Below are 27202 nucleotides of genomic sequence, written 5' to 3' on the forward strand. Positions count from 1 at the left end.
ACTTGATTCTAAATGATGGATCTAAAGTCGAAAGAAAAAAACTAAAAGTCCTGACTCAGCACAGATCAAAGGACACAGAGATGATTTCCTGAAATGAAGAAAACAAACATGAAGTTATCTGGAATTGAGTTGTTTTAAAGAAAATCCTCAGAAACATGGAAACTCTTGCTGCAACACATGATGTAAACTGCCAGTCATGGGTAGTCGGGAACTTCCTGACAGGAAACACAGTCGATCATTTGACATACAGGATTCTACATGACTTTCTCCCATGAGTCCTCTTGATCCTCTAAATGACATCATCATTGCCAAACTTAAAACAAGCCTGGACATGTGGTTCCAGGTCATTTTCAGGTCATTGACCAGCTCCTCTCATGTAGATAACCAGTTTTATGTAGTCTGATTAGTTCAGCAATTAGCTATAGTTTACATTTTATGACCGACCTTCTGCTTCTGTAAAATTACCGGCATGAAGCCCAATGACGCCATTGTTTTTGAGACATTGGGCTATATAAATAACATTGCATTGAATAGTTGGAGTCTTTTAATGATTTTATGTGGTGGACATGTGTCTTTATGCAGTAAACGACCTCAAATACGTGCTTGTGATTTAGGATAAAAGGAGTGGAGGGGGACTTTTGAAAGGCCTACTAACAGGTCTTGATGGTCAGAATTCTAGCTGATAGACAGGTGTTCAAATGCTTATTTGCAGAAGTAGTACACAAATACATTATTTGGGAAAAAAATCATATGAGATTTCTCTCAAAGTGGACATGCGCCTAAAGTGGACATTTTCAGACCCCTCCAGGACTTGTTCAAAAACGTATTTCCCTAACTTTACATCTTGAAGGTTACATGTGGTTTTGGAATCAAATAGGAAAATTTTAACCAACTTACCCCAGTATATCACATACGTAACTACACACATACTGCTTTCTGGAACAGGCCCCAGCTTTGGAACCTGCAGAGAACCAATAAAGGCAGAAACCCACACTGAGGGGAAGACTCCACACTTCTGACTGATGTTCACATCCAATTTATTCTTCCCAGTAAAGATAGGGACAGAACAATGAAAACTAAAAAGAACAGGTAAACGGGTCTAGTCTCTAGTAGAAAATATGAACACAAGAACACAAACTAGAAACACCAGTCTGTTTTTATACATACTCTAACTTACTACATTTTTAGATAAATCTTTTCCTAATGAAACAATTACTTACATGACCCATAAAACTAGTCTTTAATTCTAACACATCATTTTAACACATTTTATGTGATAAGTAAACGCTCCATTACTGCTTTAAACAAAAAGTAGGAATGTTTACAAAATATTTGTGCTGCCGTGGTAACAGACTCAAGACAACATACACACTCTCAGGAAAACCTACAACCACAATGAAACCATTAAACCCTTGTGGTATCCATGAACATCAGTGAAAATCAAAAATCATTCAAAAAATAAATAAAAGTTCAGCGCTCTGTCTTGTGGGTTCCCAATGACCCCACTCTCCAAGGTTAACGTGCCTAGGTTAAGAGATAACGATTTGACTGTATTCATTCAGATTAACACATTTCTATTTACAGGTACGTCTAAAACAGGGCTGGTCATTCCTGGTCCTTGAAATCTAGCACCCTGCCTGTTTTACAGCTGTCACTGCACTGCTTACTGCTGATTACCTGGACCAGGTAATCAGAATGCAGAGACATCTGACTGAGCTAATCAGCAGCTGGCAGGGTTGAAGATCTGGAAAACAGTCAGGAAAGTAGATCTCAGGACCAGGAATGAGCATCCCTGATCTAAAGTACTTAATTTTGTGAAAACATTTCAATTTCTTTGTAAATCAGTTCAAAAGTCATTATATTGAAATATATCAATAATTTATTATTTGGATCAATAATTGTAGCTTATAGATTATGAAAGTCAAAGAAATTTAATATATATATATTTCCTTTATTTGGATTGAACACTCCATCTCTAAATTTGTGTTTTCATTTGCTCCATAATGTTTATTTTAAGAGAGCTTTTGGTAACTATTAAGGATGTTGCCATTAAGTTTTTTTGGGGCCCAACCTGATCCCTAGTCATTTTATTTTGGGTATTTGCTGACACCGCAATCCAATACTTTCGTAACAACTTTAATAAGAGAACAAATTTAATAAAGAGATTCAAGTGTTTTTCCTATTTTTCTTTTATTAACCTTCTTTTATCATTTAACACTTAAACTTAAATTCTGTGAAGTAGCTTGAGCAGTTAAGTTAAATGATGCAACTATAAACAAGAACAAGTTAGTGTGAAAAAGTTTGGTGACTGCAGTTTGAGCATCTTCAGAACTGTTGAACATTTTTGATCAGATGTCATTTATTTATTCATTGAACATTTTAGCTTAGCTGAACTGTTTTTGTGCGCCTCCTTCTCAAACTAGCGCCACCACAAAATGTGGTGATCCATTTGTGGTATGCATACTTCTACTACAATCGTTATCAGCAATAAATTGCGAGTGTAGTTTTTTGCACTAGATCCTTTATAACATTGTTTGATGAGAAAAATACTTTGTTAATGTATGAGTTCTCATGTGTCTTTTAAGATTACTTATACGGTTAAAACTTCTGTCACAACCTTCACAAAGAAAAGGCTTTTCTCCTGTGTGAGTTCTCATGTGTTCTTTGAGATTACATATACGGCTAAACTTTTTGTCACAAACTTCACAGGGAAAAGGCTTTTCTCCTGTATGAGATCTCATGTGTCTTCTTAGATAAGATAACTGACTAAAACCTTTGTCACATTCTTCACAGGAAAAAAGCTTCACCTCTGTATGAGTTCTTCTCATGTGTCCTTTGAGATCAGATATTTGAAAAAAACTTCTATCACATTCTTTAGAAGAAAAAGGCTTCTCTCCTGTGTGGGTTGTCACGTGTTTTTTGAGATCAGAAGTACAACTAAATCTTTTACCACATTCTTCACAAGAAAAAGGCTTCTCTCCTGTGTGGGTTCTCATGTGTGTTTTGAGATTAAATATACGGGTAAAACTTTTATCACAATATTTACAAGGAAAAGGCTTCTCTCCTGTATGAGTCATCATGTGTCTTCGGAGATCTGATATTTGACAAAAACTTTTTTCACATTCTTTACAAGAAATCTGCATCTCCCCTGTGTGGGTTGCTGAATGAAATCTGAACTGAGACATGTTACAAAAGCTTTTACCGCACTCATTACAGAGATAACGTCTTTTATCGGTGTCTGTTTTTGTGTAGACAAAGCGATTACCAACTATTCTTGAGCTTTCACCAGACTTTGCAGAGGAGATTAGAGATTGTTTGTGTTTCTTTACCACATTTCCTTTCTTTAAGTTTTTTCTAACATCAGAGTTACACTGACTTTCTGACATGTTAGAGCTGTCCACACTTTGCTCATGACTTCTGTCTCTTCTCTTCCTCTGATCTCTGTTCTGTGGCTCTGTCTCTTCATCTGGAGTTGATGTTGATTCTTCATGTTGGTTTCCTTCTTCATCTTCACCATTAGTTCCATTAAAGCTCTGCAGATTGTTTAGATCTACTTCACTGTGTTCATTTCCCTCATAAGTAGGAATCTCCATCAAGGTATCAGTCTCCTGCTTCAAATCAAGCTGCTCTTCATCCTGACTGATGCAGAGTTCTCCTGGTTCCTCTTTCATCGGGGAAGGTTCTGGATCCTCCTGCTCGTCTTTAATCGGATAAGTTTCTAATTGCCCCTGTTCCTCCTGAGCCTGTGGAGGTTCTTGTTCCTCCTGCTCCTCTTTAATAAGTGGAGGTTGAGGTTCGGGGTCCAGGCCTTCCTTTTTAGTTTGTGTATATTCTGTTTCCTCCTGCTCCACTCTGAAGTTCCTCTGTTGGTTGCAAAGACCCTCGTCTTCAGTCACACAGTGCTGGGGGAGAACTGTAGGAGCAAAAATACAAAAAGACTTTTTATACTTTTAAAGGACTTTGTGTATTTTTAAGCACTAAGAACTTAAATAATCTCTGTCAAAATCTGCACAATTTAATATTTACATTTTAAAAAACAAATCGTGGGGTTTGCTTGAATTTCCGTTAATAGTTGTGATCGTAACATCATGAAATCTTGGAGCGTCGGATTATTTCAATAGTACAAAGGCAGAGAAAGACTTTTAAAACTTTAAGCTCCGGGTGATGGCGGGAGATATGAGCGCGAGCATTTGAAGTCTTCCCAAAATATTTGATTTTCATTTTGCAGATTTGGCACACTGCATATGTCATGTCAAGCACCTTACAGCAGGATCTATAGAACCCGAAGTGCGCCCAAACATTTGCCTTCATTGACAACAGGACAGGAAGAATCTCTTTTTCTTCTTCCACGTTGTACCATAGCGCGCACGCACCGTACGCTCGCTCGCCTCCAGAGAAAACAAACTACGGTAGCAGTTTTGTGACAAACATTACGGTTTGTAAGTAAGCTAGCAGGTTCGAGCCATTAAATCAAATATATAAATGCAGGAATATGGAATAAAAAATGTAAAGTGCTTCTTGGATATCTAGAATCGATTCTGATTCTTTAAAAAGGAGAATCTAGATTCCAATGTGAATCAATTTTTTCCGACGCCCCTCAGCAAAAGGGTTTCAAAGTTTGCAAAAAAATAATATTTAATAAAAAAACTAGTTCTTTAGTGTGACAAAGTTAATATATTATATTATCATATATATGGATAATTTACTCAGAAAGGCTTAAGAATAGCATAATATAGGTCCTTTAAATTAACCCAGAGTTTGTTTCTCCTGATAACCCTGAAGAAATTCTCAGTTTGAGTGAGTGTACTATTCTTAACTATAAGCTTAGTACTTTGATATTTGAGAGCTAGAGCCAATGTAACAAAGATCAGTACCATCAGTAAAACATTACATTTTTCATTCACACTACAACACACTCCATCATCAGGGACTCAAATCCTGCAGTGCCACACGTGTCCCTCTGCTAAAGCCAGTACATGTACAGGCCCGTCTAAAGTTTGCTAGAGAGCATCTGGATGATCCAGAGGAGGGTTGGGTGAATGTCCTATGGTTAGATGAAACCAAAATGGAACTTTTTGGAAAGAATTCTACTGTTTGGAGGAGAAAGAATGCAGAGTTGCATCCAAAGAACATTATATCTTCTGTAAAGCACGAGGCTGGAAACATCATGCTTGGGGCTGTTTTTCAACGAACAGGCAACTGATTTGTGTAAAGGATAAAATGACTGGGACATATATAGTCAGATTTTGAGTGAAAACCTCCTTCCATCAGCAAGGGTATTGAAGATGAAGCGTGGCTGGATCTTTCAGCATGACAACAGTCTCAAACACACTGCCTGGGTAATGAAGGAGTGGCTTCATAAGAAGGATTTCAAGGTCCTGAAGTGACTTAGCCAGTCTCCAGATCTCATCCCCGTAGAAAATATTTGGAGTTTGTGAAAACCTTGAGAAGACTTACAGGATGGCGTTCATTCTATGTCAAAACTCCACATAGAAAAAAGACACCTCCACGCATGTATCACACATTTCTCGCGGACAATTCAGAGCACCGCGAGCCCTTTCAACTCCAGCATGCTCGTGTTTAAAACTCTCGCGAGCAGAAGAAGTCCTTGTGCGCAAGAGACTGTCTACTTCCACATGCATGAGCTGCTCGCTCGGGCACGAGTGATGCTTGTGCGCCACCAGAATCTCAGTGAGCGCGCACATGCGCAACATTTTGGTCTTGTGTGCTTGCGCAGTCTCTGGGCAATTTTTTGCGCATGAATGAAAAATGAATTTTGACAATAAGGGGCAGAGACAGAGGGCTTTCTTCTGATTAGTCTATTGAAACACTTACCCCAGGCTCACACGGCTAGCGTTTCAGCTCAGGTGCGATCCGGGAGCAGTCCAGCTACAGCAGATGGCTCATATTAGCTCACCTACGTTAACAAGATAACCTGCCATTTATATAGGAAGTACCAGTAATCCCCCCCTTTATTCGCTGCGGCTCAGCTGCGTCATCCGGCAAAAATTTGAACCCAACAAAACGGATTTGCAACGCTGCAAACGCCTGACCGCAGACGTAGGTCGTAAACGCCTGCAGTGGGATTTCCTCCCGCACTTTTAAAGTTACGTAAAGACTGTGGAGCTCGCATCGGAGCTGTAACTCTAGCCTTGTGAGCCCGGTGTTACTGTTTTAATATAGTTTACTCGTAAACAAGCTGCCAGAAATATTCATCACTGGCTAAGTAACAGTGGCAGCATTTAAAGGAACACACTAAATGTGTTGTGAATTCTATAACTTCTCTAAAGATATTTAGTTTTATCCCATTTATTCGCATTTCTGATTAAGAAATGACATCAGCTGGAAAATTTCCTGATAATAGCGGGGGATAATTATCATCCGGGGCAGTTTATTATGGATGGAACTGGAACATTCTGTATGGAGATGACCTTTTACACGAAGGAGGAAACGTACGTTTTTAATCGTTTTTTTGAGGCACAGAGAGACAGAGTGACAGTTCGTGTAAAGTACACAGTCTTTTGTTCTGGATTTTAAAAAAACAACTATGTTTAGCAATACTCCAATGTTTTTTAATAAATGTTTACACAGCATGCTCAGAAGGGTGGGGGGGGGTCAGATGGCGACGAGGAGCTTCTCCGTAATCGCGGAAATCTCCAATCTCTCACCCCCACAATTAAGGGATAGCACTGTATTTCTAAAGACTTAGCCGTTCTTTAAAGTCATTGTCCCAACAATGTTTCGGCATGGCAGGTGGGCTACAACCTCCTCTACAAACATAAACTTCCTGTCTACGTCGGTTTAGAAGGCGTCATTATCCTCAAAATAGAACAATCAGAAGAAAGTCAGTGCAGCCCTCTGTGCCCGCCCCAGTTGTCAAAGCTAATTTTTCCCTCGTTTCTTCACGAGCAGAGTCGGTGTTCGTAGGAGCCCACATGACCAAAACGTTGAGCATGCACACACTCACTGAGATTCTGCCAGTGCGCATACATCCCTCGTTGCAGAGGGACCAGGTCACAGTCTCTCGCGCGCGAGGACTTTTTCTGCTCACGAGAGGCTGATGTCTTATTTCTGCAGAGTTTTGACATAGAATAAACGCCATATTACAGAAAATGTTTGGCTGCTATCATTGCCAACAAAAGGTATATAGCAAAGTATTGAGTTTAACTTTTGTTATCGACCAATAAAGTATTTTCCACCATAAGTTACAAATAAACTATTTAATAATCCAACAATGTAATTTTCTGATTTATTTTTCTCATTCTCTTTTATAACTGAGGTAAAATTTACAGGCCTCATACATCTTTTTAACTAGAAGAAATTGCACCATTGGTGGCTGACTAAATGCTTCTTTTTCTTTTGACAGTTTTGAGAACTGTCAATGGTCTATGTACCCACTAATGCTGTGACGTCATCCAAATGCTCCCTTTTAGCGAATCAACTTAAAACAATACCTCTCATACATCACTATGGTTTTGAATGACATTGTGTGAATTGGTTTGTGTTTATTTAATGGAAACAATGTCATTGTGTAATTGAGGTTTTTTTTAACATTTCCAGAATTTTGATCAAGTTTTGGGCACATATGTAAAGGGAATGCAGCTTATGATAAACAATAACAATAACCCAAAACATTATACTGTTTTTAGGCCGTTTTTTATTACCATTATTAAAAATATCAAATTTGATCACTTGGAGGAATAATTAGGAAATCTCTCGTAAATCTGTCTTTTTCAGCATTTTTGAATTGGAGTTTACAGTTAAATGACAAAAAAGTGATGATGTAATTTATAAACTGCTTTTATGCCATTTCATTTTCTTAATTTTTTTTTTTTTTTAAAGTTCATGAAATAAAACGTCTACGGTGTTTCAGTGCATAATAGCCCTATGTTTTCAGTGATCTTTTTCCATTTTGTAAAGATCATATCAAAACCCCTGTGTCCGATTTTGGACATAGTTTTGGACAAAGGCGCTCCTTTTTATGTTTTAGATTACTTTGATTATTAATAATTCCCCCACTTCTGGGTCTCAAAGTGAGGAGCAACAAAGGCGGAAAAGAACCGAAGCCTGAAAGAAGCTAAAGACTGCAGAGCGCCTGTTTACCGCTTCAAAATGGCGGACCTGAATCCTCCACCAAAAACAGTCATCGCTCCACTAGAACTTGGACCAGAACGTTCTGGAAGATGAAGAAGAAGTGTCCTACCTATGTGGTGGAGCTGAAGCTGTGGTTTCCAGCAGATATCCAGCAGTCTGCGCTGACGACAGAGCTCCTGCTCGTACTGGACGATGGTTCCTTCACAGAGTCTGCAGATTTCTTCAGCAGCAGCAGATAGTCGCTCGCTGATCAACTCTCTCAGAGACTGAAGGGAAGACATGGTTCCTGCAGCTGCAGAAGATCTTCAGCTCCAACAAACACCAAAGTCCTCTGAACAGCAGCAGCTCCGATCATCTGCTAGTCTCACAATCACAGCCACGTTGTCTTTACGTTCAACACGCATTCACTCATTTACGACACTTTAGCTAAAGAGGATTGTTCGGAACCGAACCACGTATCGTAATTTCTGTCCACAAACGTCCGGACAAAGTATCACCGTCCTCTGAACACAAGCTAACTAGGCTAGCATCTCCTGCTGTTCACTTCCGGGTCACGTGCCAAAAACGTCATTTAAAAGAAACAGCGTGATTGGACCTCAGTATGATTCAAAATTCTTCCGATATGTTCAAAATAGATTGTATTCATGTAATTATAAATAAAAGAAAAAATAAATGGAAAACATATATATTACGTTTGGGTTTAATATTAAGAAAATTGTCATGACGTCATCTTACTTTAGTCTTGAAAAAAGAAACAATTCCACGGTATAACTGAATAAATACATTAAAAAAATTAAATTGATTTTTATTTTCTTTTTTTTTCATTTTTCACAGATCTGTTAAAAAAATAAAAATTATTTTTTTAAGCAAATGATGCAAAACTGCCTTTACTGATGCAATTAATATTAAACTGTAGTCTATAGAAAAAATAATAAGTGTGGAATTATTCCTTTTGGAAAAAACAATAGTTCTCTGAATTTCACTTCAATCGGTTTAGCGGCCCTTCTTTCCAGGAGTCAGAGAGCAGCAGAAAGCGGAGGTTGATCCCCAGTCTGTTCAGTTTGGATTGAAACAGTGAATTCTCCTATTGATCTGGAGGAGGATCAATGGGTCTGGTTCACAGTGATGCTTTAAGTCTGTGTTGCATTTACCCCACTATGTTTTATTCTAAGTTATAAATCAGACTTTTCCTCAGTACTCGAGTATTTTTGTTCAGAAGGTACTTTTTCCTCGAACTTGAAGCTTCATGTGGATGACTTCTTCTTTCCTCCTCTTTTCAGTCAGAAAAAGTCTTTCTTTGGCTCCATACAGTCTGATCAGCTCTGATTTGTGATCATGAACTCTGGATTCTTCTCAGAGGGAGACGTTCTTCCTCTTTAGCAGAGAGCAGAACGTTGATCTGATCTGTTGGAACTGACCATTGACTGCATAAGAAAGAACTGTATAAGTTTTATTATTAGACTCTCTAGACTTTCTACGTTCATCTGGAAGATTCCACATTCTTTCAGTCACAGCTGCTCTCAGGATCATCTTTACAGTAAAAGGGGATGGATGGAAGCCTGTGAGGCCAAAATACTGAAGTGAACAGATCACCACAGCACGAGTTCTCTGGTCTGTGGCGGGTTAGAAACATCAAATTGATAAATGTGTCAAACTAAAGTGTTTTAGTCATAATATTAATCAATATTCCTTTTTTAAAAATGCAACCAAACTAATAACTTTATGATTATAACTTAATAACTTAAGTATTTCCCTCGTACTGAATGTATGCTCAAAGAATACGAAGAAATCTGCGAAAAACCTTTTAGTCTTATTTCCTAATATTTATAGAAATGAAATTCAACACATCATTGGTTCAAAATGGCAGGAAAAACATAGATAAAAAATAGAGCAAGAAGTCAGTCTCAGTCTCACTCCAATGTTCAAAAAAAGCACAAACATTTTTTCCAGAAAAAAAAGTAGTAAAACTAAGTAAATTAAAATTTAAGGCAGACTTGGAGGCGATTCACTTCTCATTCTCAAACAGGGTGATATTTGTGTTCAGTTTTAACAAAAGCTGGTTCTCAGAGTTCTCAGAACTTTCTTTTATAGCTCTTTTTGGCATGAAAACTAGGCCAGCACTGATAAAAAGACGCAGACTAACTGTGGTCTTCAGCATCAAAGTGGGACAGATCAGCTGACTGCTGCTTCCTGTCAGAACTTTCCAGAACAAAGATAGAATAAAGAGTTTCAGTCAGAAACACAAACGTCATGAAGATTTCCTTTCTGACTCTCAAACCTTCCTGTTCTCCTCCATCCTAATCTTTTAGAGAATCAAAGTTCATCTGAAAGTCTCTGTTGGAGCTTTGAGAGGAAGAATTCATGTCTTTCTTTCTTTTCTCTTCATTCTTTGATTTGTGTCTGTTGTTGTTGATCTGCTTTATGTTTTCTGAATCATAGAAACAGGAAGTTTGTCGTTTTTTTGTCAAAGTGAGTGAGTGAGTGAAATGCTGCTCCATCATGGAGTGTTTGCTGCTGCAGCTCCATGTCTCCATCTGGTGGATATTATGTTAATGGATTGACTACCTGCAGTGTCAAACAGTTGTCAGAAGGAGGCGTTTTAACAGACTGTGTCACTGCTGATCAGTCCGTTCATGATCTGAGTTCAATAGAGCAACATGGAAGATCATCTAATAAACCTCCATAACAGAAAAGTGAGTTTTAAATATTTTTTCCCCCTTCAGGATCACACAGAAATATGAATCTTTAACTGGATCCAGTTGTGTGTCCTTTCAAGAGTGACAGATAAGGATCTTAATCCTGACTTCAAGTCCATCAGTTCAGGAAAGGAACAGTAAGTGTTTGTCAGAGTTAAAGGAGTCTGGATAATTAGAACTGGTTTGAACATAGATTATTGAGCAAAGATGGAAAGGGAGGCGGGACTCCAGGAAAATTGTAGACTTTTGAAATGGAGATTGAAGATTCAAATAGATCAGAAACATTCAGAGCCAGTGCTAATCAGAACATTATACAATGTTCTAATCATTTCAATAAATCCTAAAATGTTAATATGGTGTTTTCTGCATTTTGTGACCAAATTCAATTCAAAATGAACCCATAAGCCAACTCTGATCTTCAATGGACCTCAGTCCATAATATAGACTGACACATTTTTGGAGTAAATGTCGGGGCTACCATTAAATGATGAACCATTTTGACCGATTAAGTTTGAAAGACTCGTAGTTTGATTTTATTGCTGTTTCCCACAGTTTAATTATTGAGCTTCCTTTTTCTTTGGTGTTTTCTGGGTAAAACCCTTTTTTTCATGGTGACACAACTATTAGTTGAACTATTTGAAGAATTTTAATCTAAATCCAGATAAATCTCATAATTTTCTAGAATGTCTCAAACAAATAAAAACTTTTTTAAATGTAAAGCCTATTTTCTGCAGAAGACTTCAATAAATAATAGAAGTCTTACTATTTATCACACAGATAGGAAGACATAAAAAAACCAATTTTGTCTCAACATTAGGTGAAGTATTTGTTTTAAAAAAATCTCTCTGGAACAATTTTTTTTTAATTGAAAAAGTCTTTGAAAAGAAACATAAGGAAGAAAAAGCTTTTGGTTAAAAAAAGTTTATATCCTGAAGATGTTTAATTTTAAAAATTTGCTTTTACTGTGTTACATTTTCTCGGAAATTGGGCAACTTCTCTAATGTTCTTAAAACTTTGAAAAATTAATTTTATAACTATTGCTTGTTATTTCATGTTTAATCGTTCTCATAATTATTCACTTTAGAGGCAGATTTTTATGTTTTTATTCGATTTTTATATATATATATTTTTTCATTTGAGCAATTTCTTTATTCAGAAGAAGTTTTTTTCAGTTTATATTTAATTTTGTTTATTATTTCCTGAATAAAAATGTTTTAAATAAATATTGGAAGCTATCTGATCCACATTTAGATTATGTTTAGCTGTTTATACGTCTATAAAAAAAATAAAAATAAAAATAAAAGTTTCATCACATGACCCGGAAGTAAACAGCACGAGATGCTAGCAGCGTTAGCTTGTATTCAGAGGACGGTGATATTTTGTCCGGACGTTTGTGGACAGAAAGCTCGATACGTGGTTCGGTTCCGAACAATCCTCTTTAGCTAAAGTGTCGTAAATGAGTGAATGCGTGTTGAACGTAAAGACAGCGTGGCTGTGATTGTGAGACTAGCAGATGATCGGAGCTGCTGCTGTTCAGAGGACTTTGGTGTTTGTTGGAGCTGAAGATCTTCTGCAGCTGCAGGAACCATGTCTTCCCTTCAGTCTCTGAGAGAGTTGATCAGCGAGCGACTAGCTGCTGCTGCTGAAGAAATCTGCAGACTCTGTGAAGGAACCATCGTCCAGTACGAGCAGGAGCTCTGTCGTCAGCGCAGACTGCTGGATATCTGCTGGAAACCACAGCTTCAGCTCCATGATATAGGTATGTTCACTCCAACAAATGAGAGAAGCCCTTCATCTTCCAGAACATTCTGGTCCAAGTTCTAGTGGACCGATGGCTGTTTCTGTTGAAGGATTCAGGTCCGCCATCTTGAAGCGGTAAACAGGCGCTCTGCAGTCTTTAGCTTCTTTCAGGCTTCGGTTCCTCTCCGCCAATCCGGTTATCAGACGGTAGTGTCAGACACAGGTTCGTTATGGAAGTGATGACATCATTGTGGGGCTGCACGAGAGTCCTGTCTGTCTGTCAGTTGCACAGTGCATGTATTGTGCTGTTTGGTCGGTTAATGTCCTTGAACACCCAAGTTTCAAAATGCCGCATGGACTTCTTTTTTTTCCCTCTATCTAAAAAAGGGTCAGAGAATGTCCTGTAAATGTAAAATTTTATAGCTCTGGGAAATCATCTTCTGGGAGTTTGACTGCAGCATTAAGCATCCATCTGTTGCCCGTGAATGTGTGTCAACTCCAAAATGTTTCAGGTGTGAGTTAATGTAATTTCTAATGTGGAGATATTGAGAAAGGTTATTTTTTTAAAGACCATATTTACTACAGAGTTGAGAAAATGTGGCAATCTGAAAAATGATCTGAACCGTGACCCTAAAACTGTGACCCAATCCGAACTGTGAGCTTTGTGATCCGTTACACCTCTCGTTTAGTCCAGGAATAGGCAACTCCAGTCCACAAGGGCCACAGTGTCTGCATGATTCCCAGATATCCAAGCCCTAATTATGTTTGATTCCCTTCGTTCAGGTGTATCTATATCTTAAGTTCAAAGATGTCAATGTTTTGTTTTTATAAATATGTATTGATAAGCAATGGATGGATGGACTTCATTAATCCTTATGGAAATTATGTCACTGTCCTTGCTCCATACATCACCCACACAGTTAAATGTGATTAAGCAGTAAAAAATGAAAAACAAAACCCATAATAGAATAAAATAAATAGTAAGTTAAGAATATCGTTAAAATGTAACTTTAAAAGTTTATAATTTAAAGAGTAAAATACATAAAAATGATAGTAACTCCATAATAAATACATTGATCAGTGACCTTGTCTTTTGCCACCACCCCTCCCAGCAGCGTTATAGAGTCGAATAGCGCTGGGCACAAAGGACTTCCCGTATCTCTCAGTGGAGCATGGCAGAGAGCGAAAGCGGTTAATGGTGACTGAGCTCCTCTGACCAGAGAACACTCAGTACAGAAGGTGGCTGGTGTTCTCCAGAATGTTCTTCAGCTTAACCTGGATCCTTCGCTCCACCATCAACTCCACTCTGTCCAGACCCAGTCCCACAACGCCACCTGCTGTCCTGATCAGGCAGTTCAGTTAATTGTGTCCTTCTAGTTTGTCCCCCTCCCCCAGCACCCCACAGCATAAAAGAGGACACTTGGAACCACAGATTGACAAAAGATAAAAAGAAGTTCTGAACAGACATTAAAAGATTTGAAATCTATTTGTGTTTCTATATGCGTTGAAATACTTTATATGTTTGATTAGGTATATGTAAATTATGATTTCTTGGTCATTTTTGGTATAATATGAATGATAATGATCACAAAAGATCAACATCATGTTATACTGTCATAGTTTGAGTAAAACTAAGACGTTACATTTTTTTTTAATCAAGGTTCAAAACTGCAGGGCTTTCAGACTGAGGTGATTGGGATTTTTACTGGTAGTCAGTCATACACAAAATATTTTTAAAATGGCTCTTTTTTGTTTGTGTCCCTGCAGTCCTTCCCCAGCATTATATGTCTCAAGAGGAGGATCGCTACAACCAGCAGGGGAACGTAAGCGTGGAACAGGAAGAACTTGAACCTCCATGGACTAAAGAGGAGCAGGAAGAGCCAGGGCCTTCTCAGATCAAACAGCATGAAACAGAACTTTTGGAGATTAAAGAAGAACAAGAAGAGTTCTGCATTACGCAGGATGAAGAGCAGCTTGATCTGAAGCAGGAGACTGATACTTTTATGGAGATTCCTATTTATGACGAAAATGAGAACAGTGAAGCAGATCTAAACAGCCAGCAGAGCTTTATTGTAACTGATAGTCAGGATGAAGAAGGATACCAGAGACTTTCCCATATGAACTCTAGTAAAAGTACAAGAATTACTCATAATTCCCACAAGAGAACTGAGGGTAATAAAAGACATATCTGTAAAGAATGTGGTAAAAGTGTTAGGTCCTGGTCTCAGCTCAGATATCACATGAGAACCCACACAGGAGAAAAGCCCTTTTCTTGCAAAGAATGTGATAAAAGTTTTAGTCAATTTTCTCATCTCAAAACACACATCAGAACTCACACCGGCGAGAAGCCTTTTACTTGCAAAGAATGCGATTCAAGTTTTAGTCAAATATCTAGTCTCAAAAGACACATGAGAACTCACACAGGAGAGAGGCCCTATTCATGTGAAGAATGTGATAGACGTTTTAGTGAAAAATATGATCTCACAAAACACAAGAGAACTCATACGGGAGAAAAGCCTTTTTCTTGTCCATGTGGAAAAAAATTTAGCAAAAATTCCACTCTTAAGAGACATATCAGGACTCACACGGGAGAAAAACCTTTTACGTGTCAATATTGTAATAAAAGTTTTATACAAAAATCTAATCTTGTAACCCACATGAAAATTCACTTGGAAGAGAAGCGTCTTTCTAGTCATAAATTTAACAAAGATTAGATCACTAAAATCTCAGAAAACACTGCAATTGCGGACCACTTGTTATGTAAAAGACAATAAGGGTTTACCTAGGAAAGAGGAAATTGTAATATTTTTAAAGTTACATATACTATCACACACTACCAAAGGTACGTAAATCTGTTTTAATGTACATGTTACTTTGTTTGATCAGCCAGCAAAGTGCCGTGATCTGATCTTACAAAAAAATCTATGAACTGTTATCAAGAGGAACACCATACCCAAAAATTAGGATGACTTGATGTCAACTATGAAAGCAACCTGAGCTTTCATTAAATGTACACAAAGCCACAGGCTGATGATAGTTTGTGGTATGGAAACTTCAACATTCTTACATTAAACATTCGAATATATATTGTGATTTTCTAGATGCAAATTTTTAGATTTTCATCATTTTTAAGCCACAGTCATCATTATCCCTAGAATAAATATTTTTGTTTATGTGTAATGGTTCTATACAATGAATTTCACTTTCATTAAGAACTAACAACAGAATTAAATGTTTCTTGTAATTTAATTATATTGCACCAACATGTAAATATAGATGTGTTGCTATGAATTGCAACTGCTGTATCTTCTGACTTCCACCAGTATAAACATATCATTAGTCTCTGTCTTGGCATTTTTCATTCATTAGATTTTATTTCAGCAATTTTTAAAAACGAACGCTAAATTTTTGTTGATTAATGATTATTAGTCAAATTTTGTAATATTATCATGTCTTGTTTACAGTTGTTAAGTCAACCATTATGGTCGTCTTCTATGGTGAGACTGAGCATGTTGTCTTAGTCTGTCCTGGAAATACATTTTCTACTTGTATAATTCTAACAATTTATTTTTTTATTTAATATTATAAGTGTATATTTTATTTACCTTAATATACTTGTATATTGATCTATGTGCATATTTATTGCATATTTACCAGATACAAAAAGTAGTGGCTGTGCTTTATGATGACTCATGTGAGTAAATATCTGTTTTGTGAGAAAACAATTCTCAAAAATGTATTAAAGACTGACTCCTATGAAAATCACATTTTTTGTGTGTTTTTCTCATATTCTTGGGGCATTTGCTCATGATTGAGCAACTATATAAAATATTTTAAGATTAAAACTGCATTTCTTAGTATTTCTTTATTCAAATGGTGTTTGATCAGGAGCAGATAAAAACCTGCCATTTGAAAAAGCTCAATTTGTGACAAAAGGTGAAATTTGCTGGCCAAAGTCTCCCCGCATCACTTAATTCATTAAATGATCACAAAAATGAGCAAAAATCCCAGAACCAAACATTGGGATCAAAGCAACAAAGGTTACTCTCAGTAACACACTGCACCGCCAAGACAACAAAGCCTTACAGCCCCAATGGTTCCCCTGATGAAACCAGGACATGTCCAGTTTTATGTGAAGTTTCTCAATGATCCAGAAGAAGATTGGGAGATGGTCAAATGAAACCATGTCAGTTGAAAGTTCCCAGCAACAGCCTCAGAAAACATTAGAGCTCTAGAGGAGATGTGTATGGAGGGATGCACCAAAATTCCAACAACAGTTTGTGAAAACCTGCAGGATAAAATTGTATTTGTCAAAAACAATAAATGGGAAACAAGTTTCTCATCTTTTTGAGTAGGAGAACTTGTAGATTTGGTGATGGGATACTTCTTTTTGCACCGTTGTACTGCAGAATAAAGTCAAAGAAATAAAAATCAATATTTTCAAAGAAATGTAAACATAAAGATTGTTATGAAGAATGAGACAACATCTGAAAAAATATGGGGGGGGGGGGTGTATTTATTTACATTTTTAGGAGTAAAAAAGATTTTTTTTTTTTTTTTGGGTTAATTCCAAACATAACCCTCTGATTTCTACTGAGGTAGGGAACATTAAAAACATTTGTATCCTGAAATAATACTTTATCTGTAGATGAAGACAATTTTACGAGGAACTATTTTCAGGAGTTTGTGAGCAAAGAGACAGACATGTACAGACTGAACCCTTCATTCAACAGAGTTTCTCAGAACCACAACCATAACTCTGATCGCTACACAGAACCACAGAGGAACCAGAACCCAACCTGAACCCAGGGTAAAGAGGTTCAGTGAATGTGGTGTTAAAGGTGTGGAGGTGCATCAGTGAGTCAGAGGAAACTCTGAAGAAGGACAGAGCACCAGCAGGACAGTCCACATAAACCGCTGCTCTGTGAGAGGAAGAAGAGGAGGAGGAAGAGGAGCCGATGTATGTTTCTCTGTTCTTGTGCCACACAGAGTAACTATAATCAGAGCAGATCAGACTCCAGGACTGACTGTTGGCTCCAAACACACTGTCTTCCCTGTTTCCTTTCCTTCCGATTCCTCTGTAACTCACTGATATAGAAACGTCTCCTCTCCACTCGACCTCCCAGTAACAGCGACCAGTCAGACCGTCTCTGCACAGCAGCTGATGACACACATCGAATCTGTCTGGAAGATCCGGATAGGACTGCAGCTCCTTCTCGAAGGTCACCTTCCTGTTGTCGTCAGACAGTTTGAGGTTTCTGTTCACTGTGTTTGTGTCGACTGTGAGGCTGCAGGAATCTGGTGGAGAAACAAACACAATCCAAAGATGCCCACATGGGAGCTGCTCTGTTGTCATAAAACAAAAAGAAAAAGTGCACTTACACTTTCTCAGACCTGGAGTCATCCATTGGACTCCTGCAGGCTCCACCCTTAAAGGAAGGATGGAGATGGAGATTGCATGACTTTAATCCCTAGATTGTTCTGCAGTGATGAAGGAACATGCTAACATCATGACACTTTAATACAGCATCTGTGAAGTTCTGTTGAAGCAGCAGGAAGAAGAAGAGGAGGTGCTAAAATGAGCTGAAACCACTCTGCGCGACTTCTACCAGGTTCATGAAACAATGAGTTGATCATCTGCTGACCACAATGATCCACCACATATGAGCAGACTTTCTCAGCTTCTTGGCACTTCTGCTTTCTGAGCTGAAGTCTGTGAATGAAGCAACTTCATTGCTCCTTTGCAGCAGTTAAGAGAGAAAACAGAAATTGACTTTTGAAATAAGAAACAAAGACACTAAGTAAGTCAGAGAATATGTGATGGTCCAGCCTCAAAGCTAAGTGAAGGTCACATGAGTGTGTCTACAGCAGACTTCTCCATACCTGAGAGTCTTCAGTCTCCAGGGTCGGTCCTCCAGCCCTGCCAACAGCAGCTTCACTCCAGCCTCTCCTGGATGATTGTAGCTCAGGTCCAGCTCTCTCAGATGGGAGGGGTTGGAGTTCAGAGCAGCAGCCAGAGAAGCACAGGCTTCCTCTGTGATCAGACAGCCTGACAGGCTGCAGACACACAACACAACACAAATGGCAGAAGGTGTAAGAGAACTGCAGGGTGTAGGTACCACAAGTGCTCAGACTGCAAGATCGGCTTGGGGGCTTGCGACCAGTGATGACATCACAGTATGCTAACGCCACTTAGACAAGCGACTTAGTTATTTTGAACAGTTTTTCTGTACTGAAACTGATGTTTACAAGAAAGTTTATTTAAAAAAGAAAGAAAGAAAAAGAAGTGTCTAAGATCTGCTCGAGCTAATATTTATTATTTTGCATTGACAGCTCCTTCACTAATGACTGATCTCCTCAGTGTTCATGTCACTGAGCAGAAAGTGAGCGCTGGATATTCTAGCAGGACTTCCTCCGGTCCGTGCGACCAAAAAGTTCAACAGTGACTGGATGTATTTTTAAAAAAATATGTGTGAACAACCACTTTCTTTTTTTTTTTTTTTTAATGTGCGACCATCAACAAACTAGCATTGTACTCGCTAGCACCCATTTTAGCACGAACTTCCCACTTCCCAGCCTGATTTATCTCTATTAAAATAATGATCGTTATCCTGTGATGATTCCCCTCGATCGGATTATTTTGTTGTCAAGGTTTTTGCGATTTATTGCAAATATTGCGCCCCACTTTTGTGATTCTTTGCGTACTTGTTCTGACCTCCTCGATTGTTTACTCAGTAAGACTCTGTGCATTGTTATGGCGCATGTGTGTCATATCCCATGTCACCTGATGGTGGTCTAATGGTCCGGACCAATCGCAATCTTACACGTCATCAAGTCGCAAACCCCCAAAGCCGATCTTGCAGGCTGAGCATATATGGTACCTACAAGGGACTTAACTTCCATTTGTCAATCATCATCTTGTACAAATACATCTCAAAAAGTAAAGTATTGAGAAAAACAACTATTTTATCAGTTAATGGAAAAAGAGTAAGTTATAGTATAGTATAGTATAGTGTAGTGTAGTGTAGTGTAGTGTAGTGTAGTGTAGTATAAGTATAGCGTAGTATAATATAGCATAGCATAGTATACTGTAGTATAGCATAGTATAGTACAATAAAGTATAGTACAGTACAGTATAGTCTGGTATTGTTTGGAATGTTATGTGTACATAGTACATTGTGCATAGATTTAAATCTTTCAAATCTTTGTTCCCTATCTTTGATAGTAAATACTCAAAATTGTAAGTAGTTACATTTTCACAGATAGACAAATTAAAATAAATTAAACCAATACAGTCCTACCCAAGAGTCTCCAGTTTACAGTGTGCACTCTTTATTCCAGCGGACAACAGTTTGACTCCTGAATCCTGGAGGTTGTTGTTACTTAGATCCAGTTTTTGGAGATTGGATGATTTGCTACTGAGAACTGAAGACAATGCTTGACAACTTCTCTCAGTCAGGTCACAGTAGAAGACTCTGGAAACAAACGCATAAAAAAAGAAAACATAGTCATTAAAACTTTGAACACTGATGCCATTCTGGTGGGTTACAACCCAAAAGTGCATTATGGTAATGTTTTTCTTGGATTGTATTTTTCTGATTAAACCTGTAAAAACACAAGAGATAACATGGAACCAAGACTTTTTTTTAACCTGACCTGAGAATCTCCAGTTTACAGTGTTGACTCTCTAGTCCAGCAGACAGAAGCTCCACCCCTGAATCCTGCAGCTTGTTGTTACTCAGGTCCAGATCTTTGAGTTTGGAAGACTGAGAGCTGAGAACTGAAGACAGAGCTGCACAGCTTCTCTCTGACAGCTTACAGTCATCTAATCTAGAAAAGGAATGAATAAAAAATGTATTAAAAAAATATTTTGCAGCACAATTGAAAAGCAAAGTGAATGAGAGAATTTTTAAAAGATAAATTCAAAACACGATGCATAAGAAACTATGAGATTGCAATTTAAGTATGTAATCTCAGCAAATGAAAGTACCTCATTTGAATTGGCCAGTCAATTATTCAATTGTACTAACTTAAACATAACAGGACTTTTTTCTGGCCTACTGAAGCTTCCATGAACACAAGACCAGATTCATATCTACTCCCATTCTAACCATGCTCAACCCAGAATGTCAGTTTATCATTGAGCTTGATGCTTCTGCTAGGCTAACTTCATGTTCTCTTACAGACTGGGCAACGAGAATGTTAAGGCTCTATCTTGACCATAAAACAATGCAGAGAAAGTCCTAGAGCCACTGTATATCTTCCTTCCTGCTGTCACACTTCACATGTACATTGAAAAGAAGATTGTCCGAGGAGTGATAGACATTCCTATACCTTCTGCATGTTCAGCAGACACATTTTCTTGTTCCTGGGTCTTCTCCATGGTTCTCTAAACATGTCATGTCTTTCATCTTTTCTGTAAGCATGCTTTTTAAGTTATTCAATTGAATTTTTGTGATTTTCTAAGGTCAAATATGTCTTTAATTATGCCTTATTTTATTGAGAGTTATTTCAAGTCCAAAACAGACAGGTGTTGGCTCATAGGGCGATTGCCTTTATTACTGTTATGTCTTTTGGTTTTCACGCTCACTCAAACAGCCAGTCGGAAGGGTTTATCTAGCAAGTGGAGAGTGGTTGTACTCTAAGGATCCACATCTTGGGCTGGTAATTTGGCATATGTTGAATTTTCCAATGTTGTGTTGCCCTCTTACTCTACTGATCTGTCTCCCTTCTGTTGTCATTGGTTATCAACCCCCTGTGTTAGTTTATTTGGATAAAGAGGTTGTTGTGCTTTTGGCCCATATTTCCTCCTGGTGCTACCATAGAGCTTGGAAGAGAGACTATCCAAGAGGAGAAGAGATCCTATGCTTTAGCCTATGCAGTGATTCAAGGATGCTGCCAAGCAGGCATGAACTGGGCCCCCCAATATACTTCCCTAAAAAAAAGGTGTGGCTTTCCACAAAGGGCCTCCCTCAATGCTTGAAGTGCCACGAATGCCCTCCGGTTTGTTGGTCCATTTACACTATCCAGGATTTTTAGTCTTATGGCTGTCTGTCTCAGTCTTATATGTCCTCTTTGTGCCCATCTCACATTTTGATGTGTCTAAGCTCAAGCCACTGTGACTCAATAGTCTGGTTTTTGAGTGTCTATGTTCTACTGTGGACGATAATGTTATGGCAGCAAGGTCCCCAAAGACACCCATACAGAAAGGGAAATTTAAAAGGTTCACCCACTGAGCAACCTGATACCCTATTGATTCCTCTGACAACAATTTGGCAAAAATGCAATGAGAAGATTGGGATTATAAAACCTTGACTTGATCGTGACTCTAGCTTCACCAGAAATTCATACCCTCCCTTGTTCAATGGTGAAGCCTGGCAGAGCTAATGGAGGAAGCAGCTTGCCCGAGGCAGTGATTCAGGGGTACCCCTGGTACCCTGACCCTCCCATTCAACATCCCGTGTACTTTGTTCTGTACTGTGCTTTTTCTGTACTAGTAAGGTACTGTTTTTCTTTATTTACACTCTGATCATAGTGCTTATGAATAGTCTTATCATTATCATCTCCTTTCCTGTCACATCTCCTCTATTTTGTTTTTCTAAGCCATTTTGTTGAAATTGTACTTGTTACAATCCCAACGAAAGACACTTTTGAAGTCCGTTGTTCAACTTAAAATAGTGACATATTCTACCTGAGAGTTTCCAATTCACAGTGTGGACTCTCCAGTCCGGCAGAAAGCATCTTCACTCCTGAATCCTGCAGGTTGTTGTTACTCAGGTCCAGATCTCTGAGTCTGGAGAACTGAGAGCTGAGAACTGGGGACAGGGCTGCACAGCTTCTCTCTGACAACTTACAGCAACAGAGTCTGCAAAGGGAAATTTAATAAATAGAAAAAAAAACAAATTATCACCACAGTCAACATGCATGTCAAGAAAAAAAGCCAGTCTAGCAAAAAGGAAATACATATTCCCAGTTTTGTTCATGCAATACAAAGCAGATGTTTTGATGGGTACTGTATCAATGAAAGTACTTACATAGCTTTTTTGGAGACTTTGATCACTGGGAGCAGCCTCAGAAGAGCCTCCTCTGAAGCAGAGTATTTCTTCAATTCAAACACTTCCAGGTCTTCTCCTGATGACAGTAAGATGAAGACCAGAGCAGACCACTGAGCAGGAGACAGTTTATCTGTGGAGCAACGTCCTGACTTCAGGCACTGTTGGATCTCCTCCACAAGAGAACCATCATTCAGTTCATTCAGACAGTGGAACAGGTTGATGCTTTTCTCTGCAGACAGATCCTCACTGATCTTCTTCTTGATGTACTGGACTGTTTTCTGATTGGTCTGTGAGCTACTTTCTGTCTGAGTCAGCAGACCTCGTAGGAGACACTGATTGGTCGGCAGGGAAAGACCCAGGAGGAAGCGGAGGAACAAGTCCAGGTGTCCGTTTGGACTCTGTAAGGCTGCATTCACAGCACTCTGGTAGAACTGGACTGAGCTGTTCCATTTCAGTTTGAAAATCTCTGTTTTTTTCTGTTCTTCCTCCATGAGGCTGAGTCCAGAGTTGACGAAAGTCAGGTGGACATAAAGAGCAGCCAGAAACTCCTGAACACTCAGATGGATGAAGCAGAACACCTTGTCCTGGTACAGGCCTCTCTCCTCTCTAAAGATCTGTGTGAACACTCCTGAGTACACTGAGGCTGCTCTGATATCGATGCCACACTCTGTCAGATCGGATTCATAGAAGATCAGGTTTCCTTTCTGCAGCTGCTCAAAAGCCAGTTTTCCCAGAGACTCCATCATCTTCCTGCTCTCTAGACTCCAGTGAGGATCTGTCTCAGCTCCTCCATCATACTTGACCTTCTTGACTTTGGCCTGAACCACCAGGAAGTGGATGTACATCTCAGTCAGGCTCTTGGGCAGCTCTCCTCCCTCTCTGCTCTTCAGCAGATCCTCCAGAACTGTAGCAGTGATCCAGCAGAAGACTGGGATGTGGCACATGATGTGGAGGCTTCGGGATCTCTTGATGTGGGAGATGATCCTGCTGGCCTGCTCTTCATCTCTGAATCTCTTCCTGAAGTACTCCTCCTTCTGTGGATCATTGAACCCTCTGACCTCTGTCACCATGTCAACACACTCAGCAGGGATCTGATTGGCTGCTGCAGGTCGTGTGGTTATCCAGAGGCGAGCAGAGGGAAGCAGGTTCCCCCTGATGAGGTTTGTCAGCAGATCACCCACTGAGGTGGACTTTCTAGGGTCATTTAGGATCTGAGTCTTGTGGAAGTCCAGAGGAAGTCGACACTCATCCAGACCATCAAAGATGAAGACGACCTGGAAGTCTTCAAAGCTGCAGATTCCTGCTTCTTTGGTTTCAGGGAAGAAGTGATGAACAAGTTCCACCAAGCTGAACTTCTCCTCTTTCAGCACATTCAGCTCTCTGAAAGTGAATGGAAATATGAAGTGGATGTTCTGGTTGGCTTTGCCTTCAGCCCAGTCCAGAGTGAACTTCTGTGTTAAGACTGTTTTCCCGATGCCAGCCACTCCCTTTGTCATCACGGTTCTGATTGGTTCTTGTCTTCCAGCTGGGAGTTGAAAGAGCTCTTCTTGTCTGATGCTGGTTTCTGCTCTGTCTGCTTTCCTGGATGCTGCTTCAATCTGTCTGACCTCATGTTCTTCATTCAGCTCTCCAGTTCCTCCCTCTGTGATGTAGAGCTCTGTGTAGATCTCATTCAGAAGGGTTGGGTTTCCTGCTTTAGCAATTCCCTCAAACACACACTGGAACTTCTTTATTTGCTCAGATTGGACTTCATGTCGACAAACTGCAGCAGCAGGAGATCCTGAATAGACACAAGAGAGTAAATACACTACTCACAGCAACTTTGGGATATTGTAAGAAACTCTATGGCTGTTGTATACACAGTGTTTTAATTCATAGATTTTGTGGATAGGAAGGTAATTGTATCGGGATAAAAGACACACCTTTCTTATGTTTTTACACATCGAGAAAAACCTTCATAATGTGGCATCAAATTCAACAATCATCCGGCTAACAAAAGCTTTTTTTGCCAGTAAGTCATTCCAAGTTCATCAGCCATTCATGATCATACTACTTCACTCAATAGATGAGTATGTCTAACTGACTTTTCACACACATACCACCAATGTATTTTATATTGCGCATACGGTGCACATAATATATTATGTAACTAATGCACAAATCACTAAGAATTGCATATGAACAGTACAACAATCATGCATGGTTTATGCACAGTTTACGTATTGTGTGACTGACCTAAATTGGTTGATCTTTCACCCTTTTAGCAGTCTACACTGTGAGGGCTCTCCAGTTGCCCCTGTCTTTTGCGGGGCAGTGTCCGCATGGAAGGCGGGTTGTGGGAAGAGGCTGGTACGACAAGCACAAATGTAGCTCTAGACGCGTGCCAGGCCCTTCTCGAGGATTTCCCCTGTTGCGGCTCCCATCCGGGATCCCCTGTCTCTGTTATATTTGTGACTGATACTAAACAATTGGTTCCAGCTTCTGTGTGTCTCACACTGACCCACTGATTCCATAAGAATTGTATCCCATTCTGCCCCGGTCCTGGTCCCATGACTAATGCCAGATCTAACAATGATCTTCCATCCTGTTTACTGATGAGTGTTGGGTCACCTCGCACAAAAATGATGCAAAACAGATGGTCCCCAGGGCTTGCTTTGGTGGAGGAGGTGTAACAGTCTGGGCAAGCAACACCAGCCAGCGCAAAACCAATTTAGTTATTGTGGGTGCCCCAGACACTGCACGTTCTTACCTCAGAGACATCAAAGGTCATCCCCCAATTCTACCTGCATTCCACCAACTTTCTGTTCAAGGATGATAACACTCCACCACATGGTGCCAGATTTTTCACAGCTCAGCTTTAGTAAGTGAGAAGGCCTCATATTGTATGGCTATCAATGACTTCTGGCCTGACCTGGTCTAGGACCACCTGTAGCAGAGACTGGATGATCTTACCCCACCCTCAATTGACCTGGCAGAACTGCATGTAGCACTTGTGGAAGAGTGGAACACATTGCCCCAGAACATCATCACGAGGCTAGCATGAGATATTGCAGCCAAGCTGTCATTGACAGAAATGGTGGAAATACACATTGTTGGTATAGTCAATTTTTGCCAAACGGGGCTGTCTTTACAATTTCTGGGGTAACACTGTAATATCAAACTCAAGAAAATTGTGTCTTCTCATTCATTATTAGTGATGCCAAAGGGAATCATTAGGCACTTCATTAAAGTTGATACAAAATGGGAAAAACACTCATGTAAAAAACAGTATATCTCACTAATTAAGAGTAATATAAATTATCTGTAGTCCTCAACTGAGTTTTGAGACATCAGTAAATCTTCATTTATCAGCAGCTGAAACCTTCAGAGAAATCCTCTTACTGCTCTGCAGTCGATCAGCCAGCTCCTCCTGCTTCATTCTCCTCAGGAAGTTCTCTGTGATCTTCATCAGTAACTCTTTGCTACTCCTCTCCTCTTCATCTTCATCCTCCTCCTCATCCTCCCTCTGACTCAGAAGCTTCTGGATCTTCTTCAGCTCCTTCTTCACAAAAGTGACAATGTTGTCCTCCAGCAGCTGCAACAGAATTCTAGATGAATGAGCCAATCAGAGTGAAGTGATGGAGCCAAACATCAGCTCCATGTTGGACACACTGACAATCCACTGGTCTCCAAAGTGCAGCATGGAGATGACTGTGGACAGAATGATGGAAAAGCAGTTGTTGTTCATGTACAGACCAGAAAGATGGAATCCAGCTGTGTTTGATGCTGCTGGACAGACGGACCACTGGGAGTCTCTGAGCTCTGCTGGTCCACTCTGTGGAGAATCACAACAATCAGATCCATTCTGTTTATGCACAAAGAGACTAATACACTGAAGATAGAGAGAAGGAGCTGAGTTCACATCAAACATAGAAGGAAAACTTCACAGATTTGACTCGATTTCAACATTTACATACAGCTCACCTTTCTGCACCAGAAGATGCCGATGATTTAAAATAAATAAGACGACCCTTTGACTGGTCACTCTTGAAGGACATACAACTGAGTTCAGATCCAGATTCAATTCTGAGTCTCTGACGAAACCTGATGAAAAAAAATGGTTTTATTAGAAGTGAGTTTCTTTCATGATGGTGTTTGAAGAGTTCTTTTGGATTTGGTTAATCTCAGATCATAAATCCATCATGAATGCTGTGGTTATCAGAACAGAGATAATTCCACTTAAACATTCATTCTGAGTTCACAGGTGAATTAGAGTTACAGTCAACTAGATTATTTATTCTCTTTTTCTTAGTTAGAAAAATATTCTTCAGAAAAAGAGATTGAAGTAGATGATCAAAGTAAAAGTCCATCCATCCAGTTTCCTCCGCTTGTCCAAGACTGGATCCTGGGGCAGCAATCTAAGATACCCAGACTTCCCTCTCCACTTCCTCAAGCTCCTTTGAGGAGATCCTGAGGTATCCCAAGGCCAGTCAAGAGATGTAGTCTCTCCAGTAGGGCTGTAACGAGTATCCAGGTGCTCGGGTATCGCGATCTGCTCCCAGAATTTCGAGTACGGATATTCGCGACGTCCAAGATCGCTGATTCGCGATCTTTATAAATGTCGTAAATTGTAACAAA

General features: G+C 39.3%; 3 protein-coding genes across 4 annotated transcripts; 1 reads left to right on the forward strand and 2 right to left on the reverse strand.

The window, feature by feature from the left end:
* Positions 1-1020: 1020 nt before the first annotated feature.
* Positions 1021-8253, reverse strand: LOC112156807 (gastrula zinc finger protein XlCGF17.1). Its single transcript, XM_024289182.2, has 2 exons — positions 8204-8253; positions 1021-3913 (listed from the first exon to the last, which is right to left on the reverse strand). Exon 2 carries the CDS (start codon positions 3669-3671, stop codon positions 2523-2525), a length of 1149 nt encoding a protein of 382 aa, XP_024144950.1. The 5' UTR covers positions 3672-3913; positions 8204-8253; the 3' UTR covers positions 1021-2522.
* Positions 8254-12495: 4242 nt separating this feature from the next.
* Positions 12496-16292, forward strand: LOC112156819 (zinc finger protein 84). Its single transcript, XM_024289199.1, has 2 exons — positions 12496-12549; positions 14298-16292. Exon 2 carries the CDS (start codon positions 14315-14317, stop codon positions 15242-15244), a length of 930 nt encoding a protein of 309 aa, XP_024144967.1. The 5' UTR covers positions 12496-12549; positions 14298-14314; the 3' UTR covers positions 15245-16292.
* On the reverse strand, positions 14580-26143 carry LOC112156747 (NLR family CARD domain-containing protein 3). 2 transcript variants are annotated; one of them, XM_024289074.2, is made up of 8 exons: positions 25967-26143; positions 22565-24365; positions 22222-22395; positions 20187-20360; positions 19832-20005; positions 18414-18587; positions 17913-17959; positions 14580-17828 (listed from the first exon to the last, which is right to left on the reverse strand). In XM_024289074.2, the coding sequence occupies exons 1-8, from the start codon at positions 26031-26033 to the stop codon at positions 17257-17259; spliced, it is 3183 nt and encodes a 1060-aa protein (XP_024144842.1). In that variant the 5' UTR covers positions 26034-26143; the 3' UTR covers positions 14580-17256. The 2 variants fall into 2 exon arrangements, with proteins under 2 accessions (XP_024144842.1, XP_036070523.1); XM_036214630.1 differs by having other exon boundaries at positions 14580-17959.
* Between the last annotated feature and the right edge of the window lie 1059 nt (positions 26144-27202).

This window comes from Oryzias melastigma, linkage group LG2 (assembly GCF_002922805.2).
Source record: "Oryzias melastigma strain HK-1 linkage group LG2, ASM292280v2, whole genome shotgun sequence".
NCBI lineage: Eukaryota > Metazoa > Chordata > Actinopteri > Beloniformes > Adrianichthyidae > Oryzias > Oryzias melastigma.

Bases quoted from the DNA above. Each gene is read 5' to 3' on its own strand.
- LOC112156807 (XM_024289182.2), bottom strand. From the start codon at position 3,671: ATGAAAGAGGAACCAGGAGAACTCTGCATCAGTCAGGATGAAGAGCAG.
- LOC112156819 (XM_024289199.1), top strand. From the start codon at position 14,315: ATGTCTCAAGAGGAGGATCGCTACAACCAGCAGGGGAACGTAAGCGTG.
- LOC112156747 (XM_036214630.1), bottom strand. From the start codon at position 26,033: ATGAAGATCACAGAGAACTTCCTGAGGAGAATGAAGCAGGAGGAGCTG. The intron at 24,366-25,966 runs GTAAGAGGATTT...GTGTCTATTCAG, and splicing joins GGCTGATCGACTGCAGAGCA to GATCTCCTGCTGCTGCAGTT. The intron at 18,588-19,831 runs GTAGGACTGTAT...GTGTGTCTGCAG, and splicing joins TGTAAACTGGAGACTCTTGG to CCTGTCAGGCTGTCTGATCA.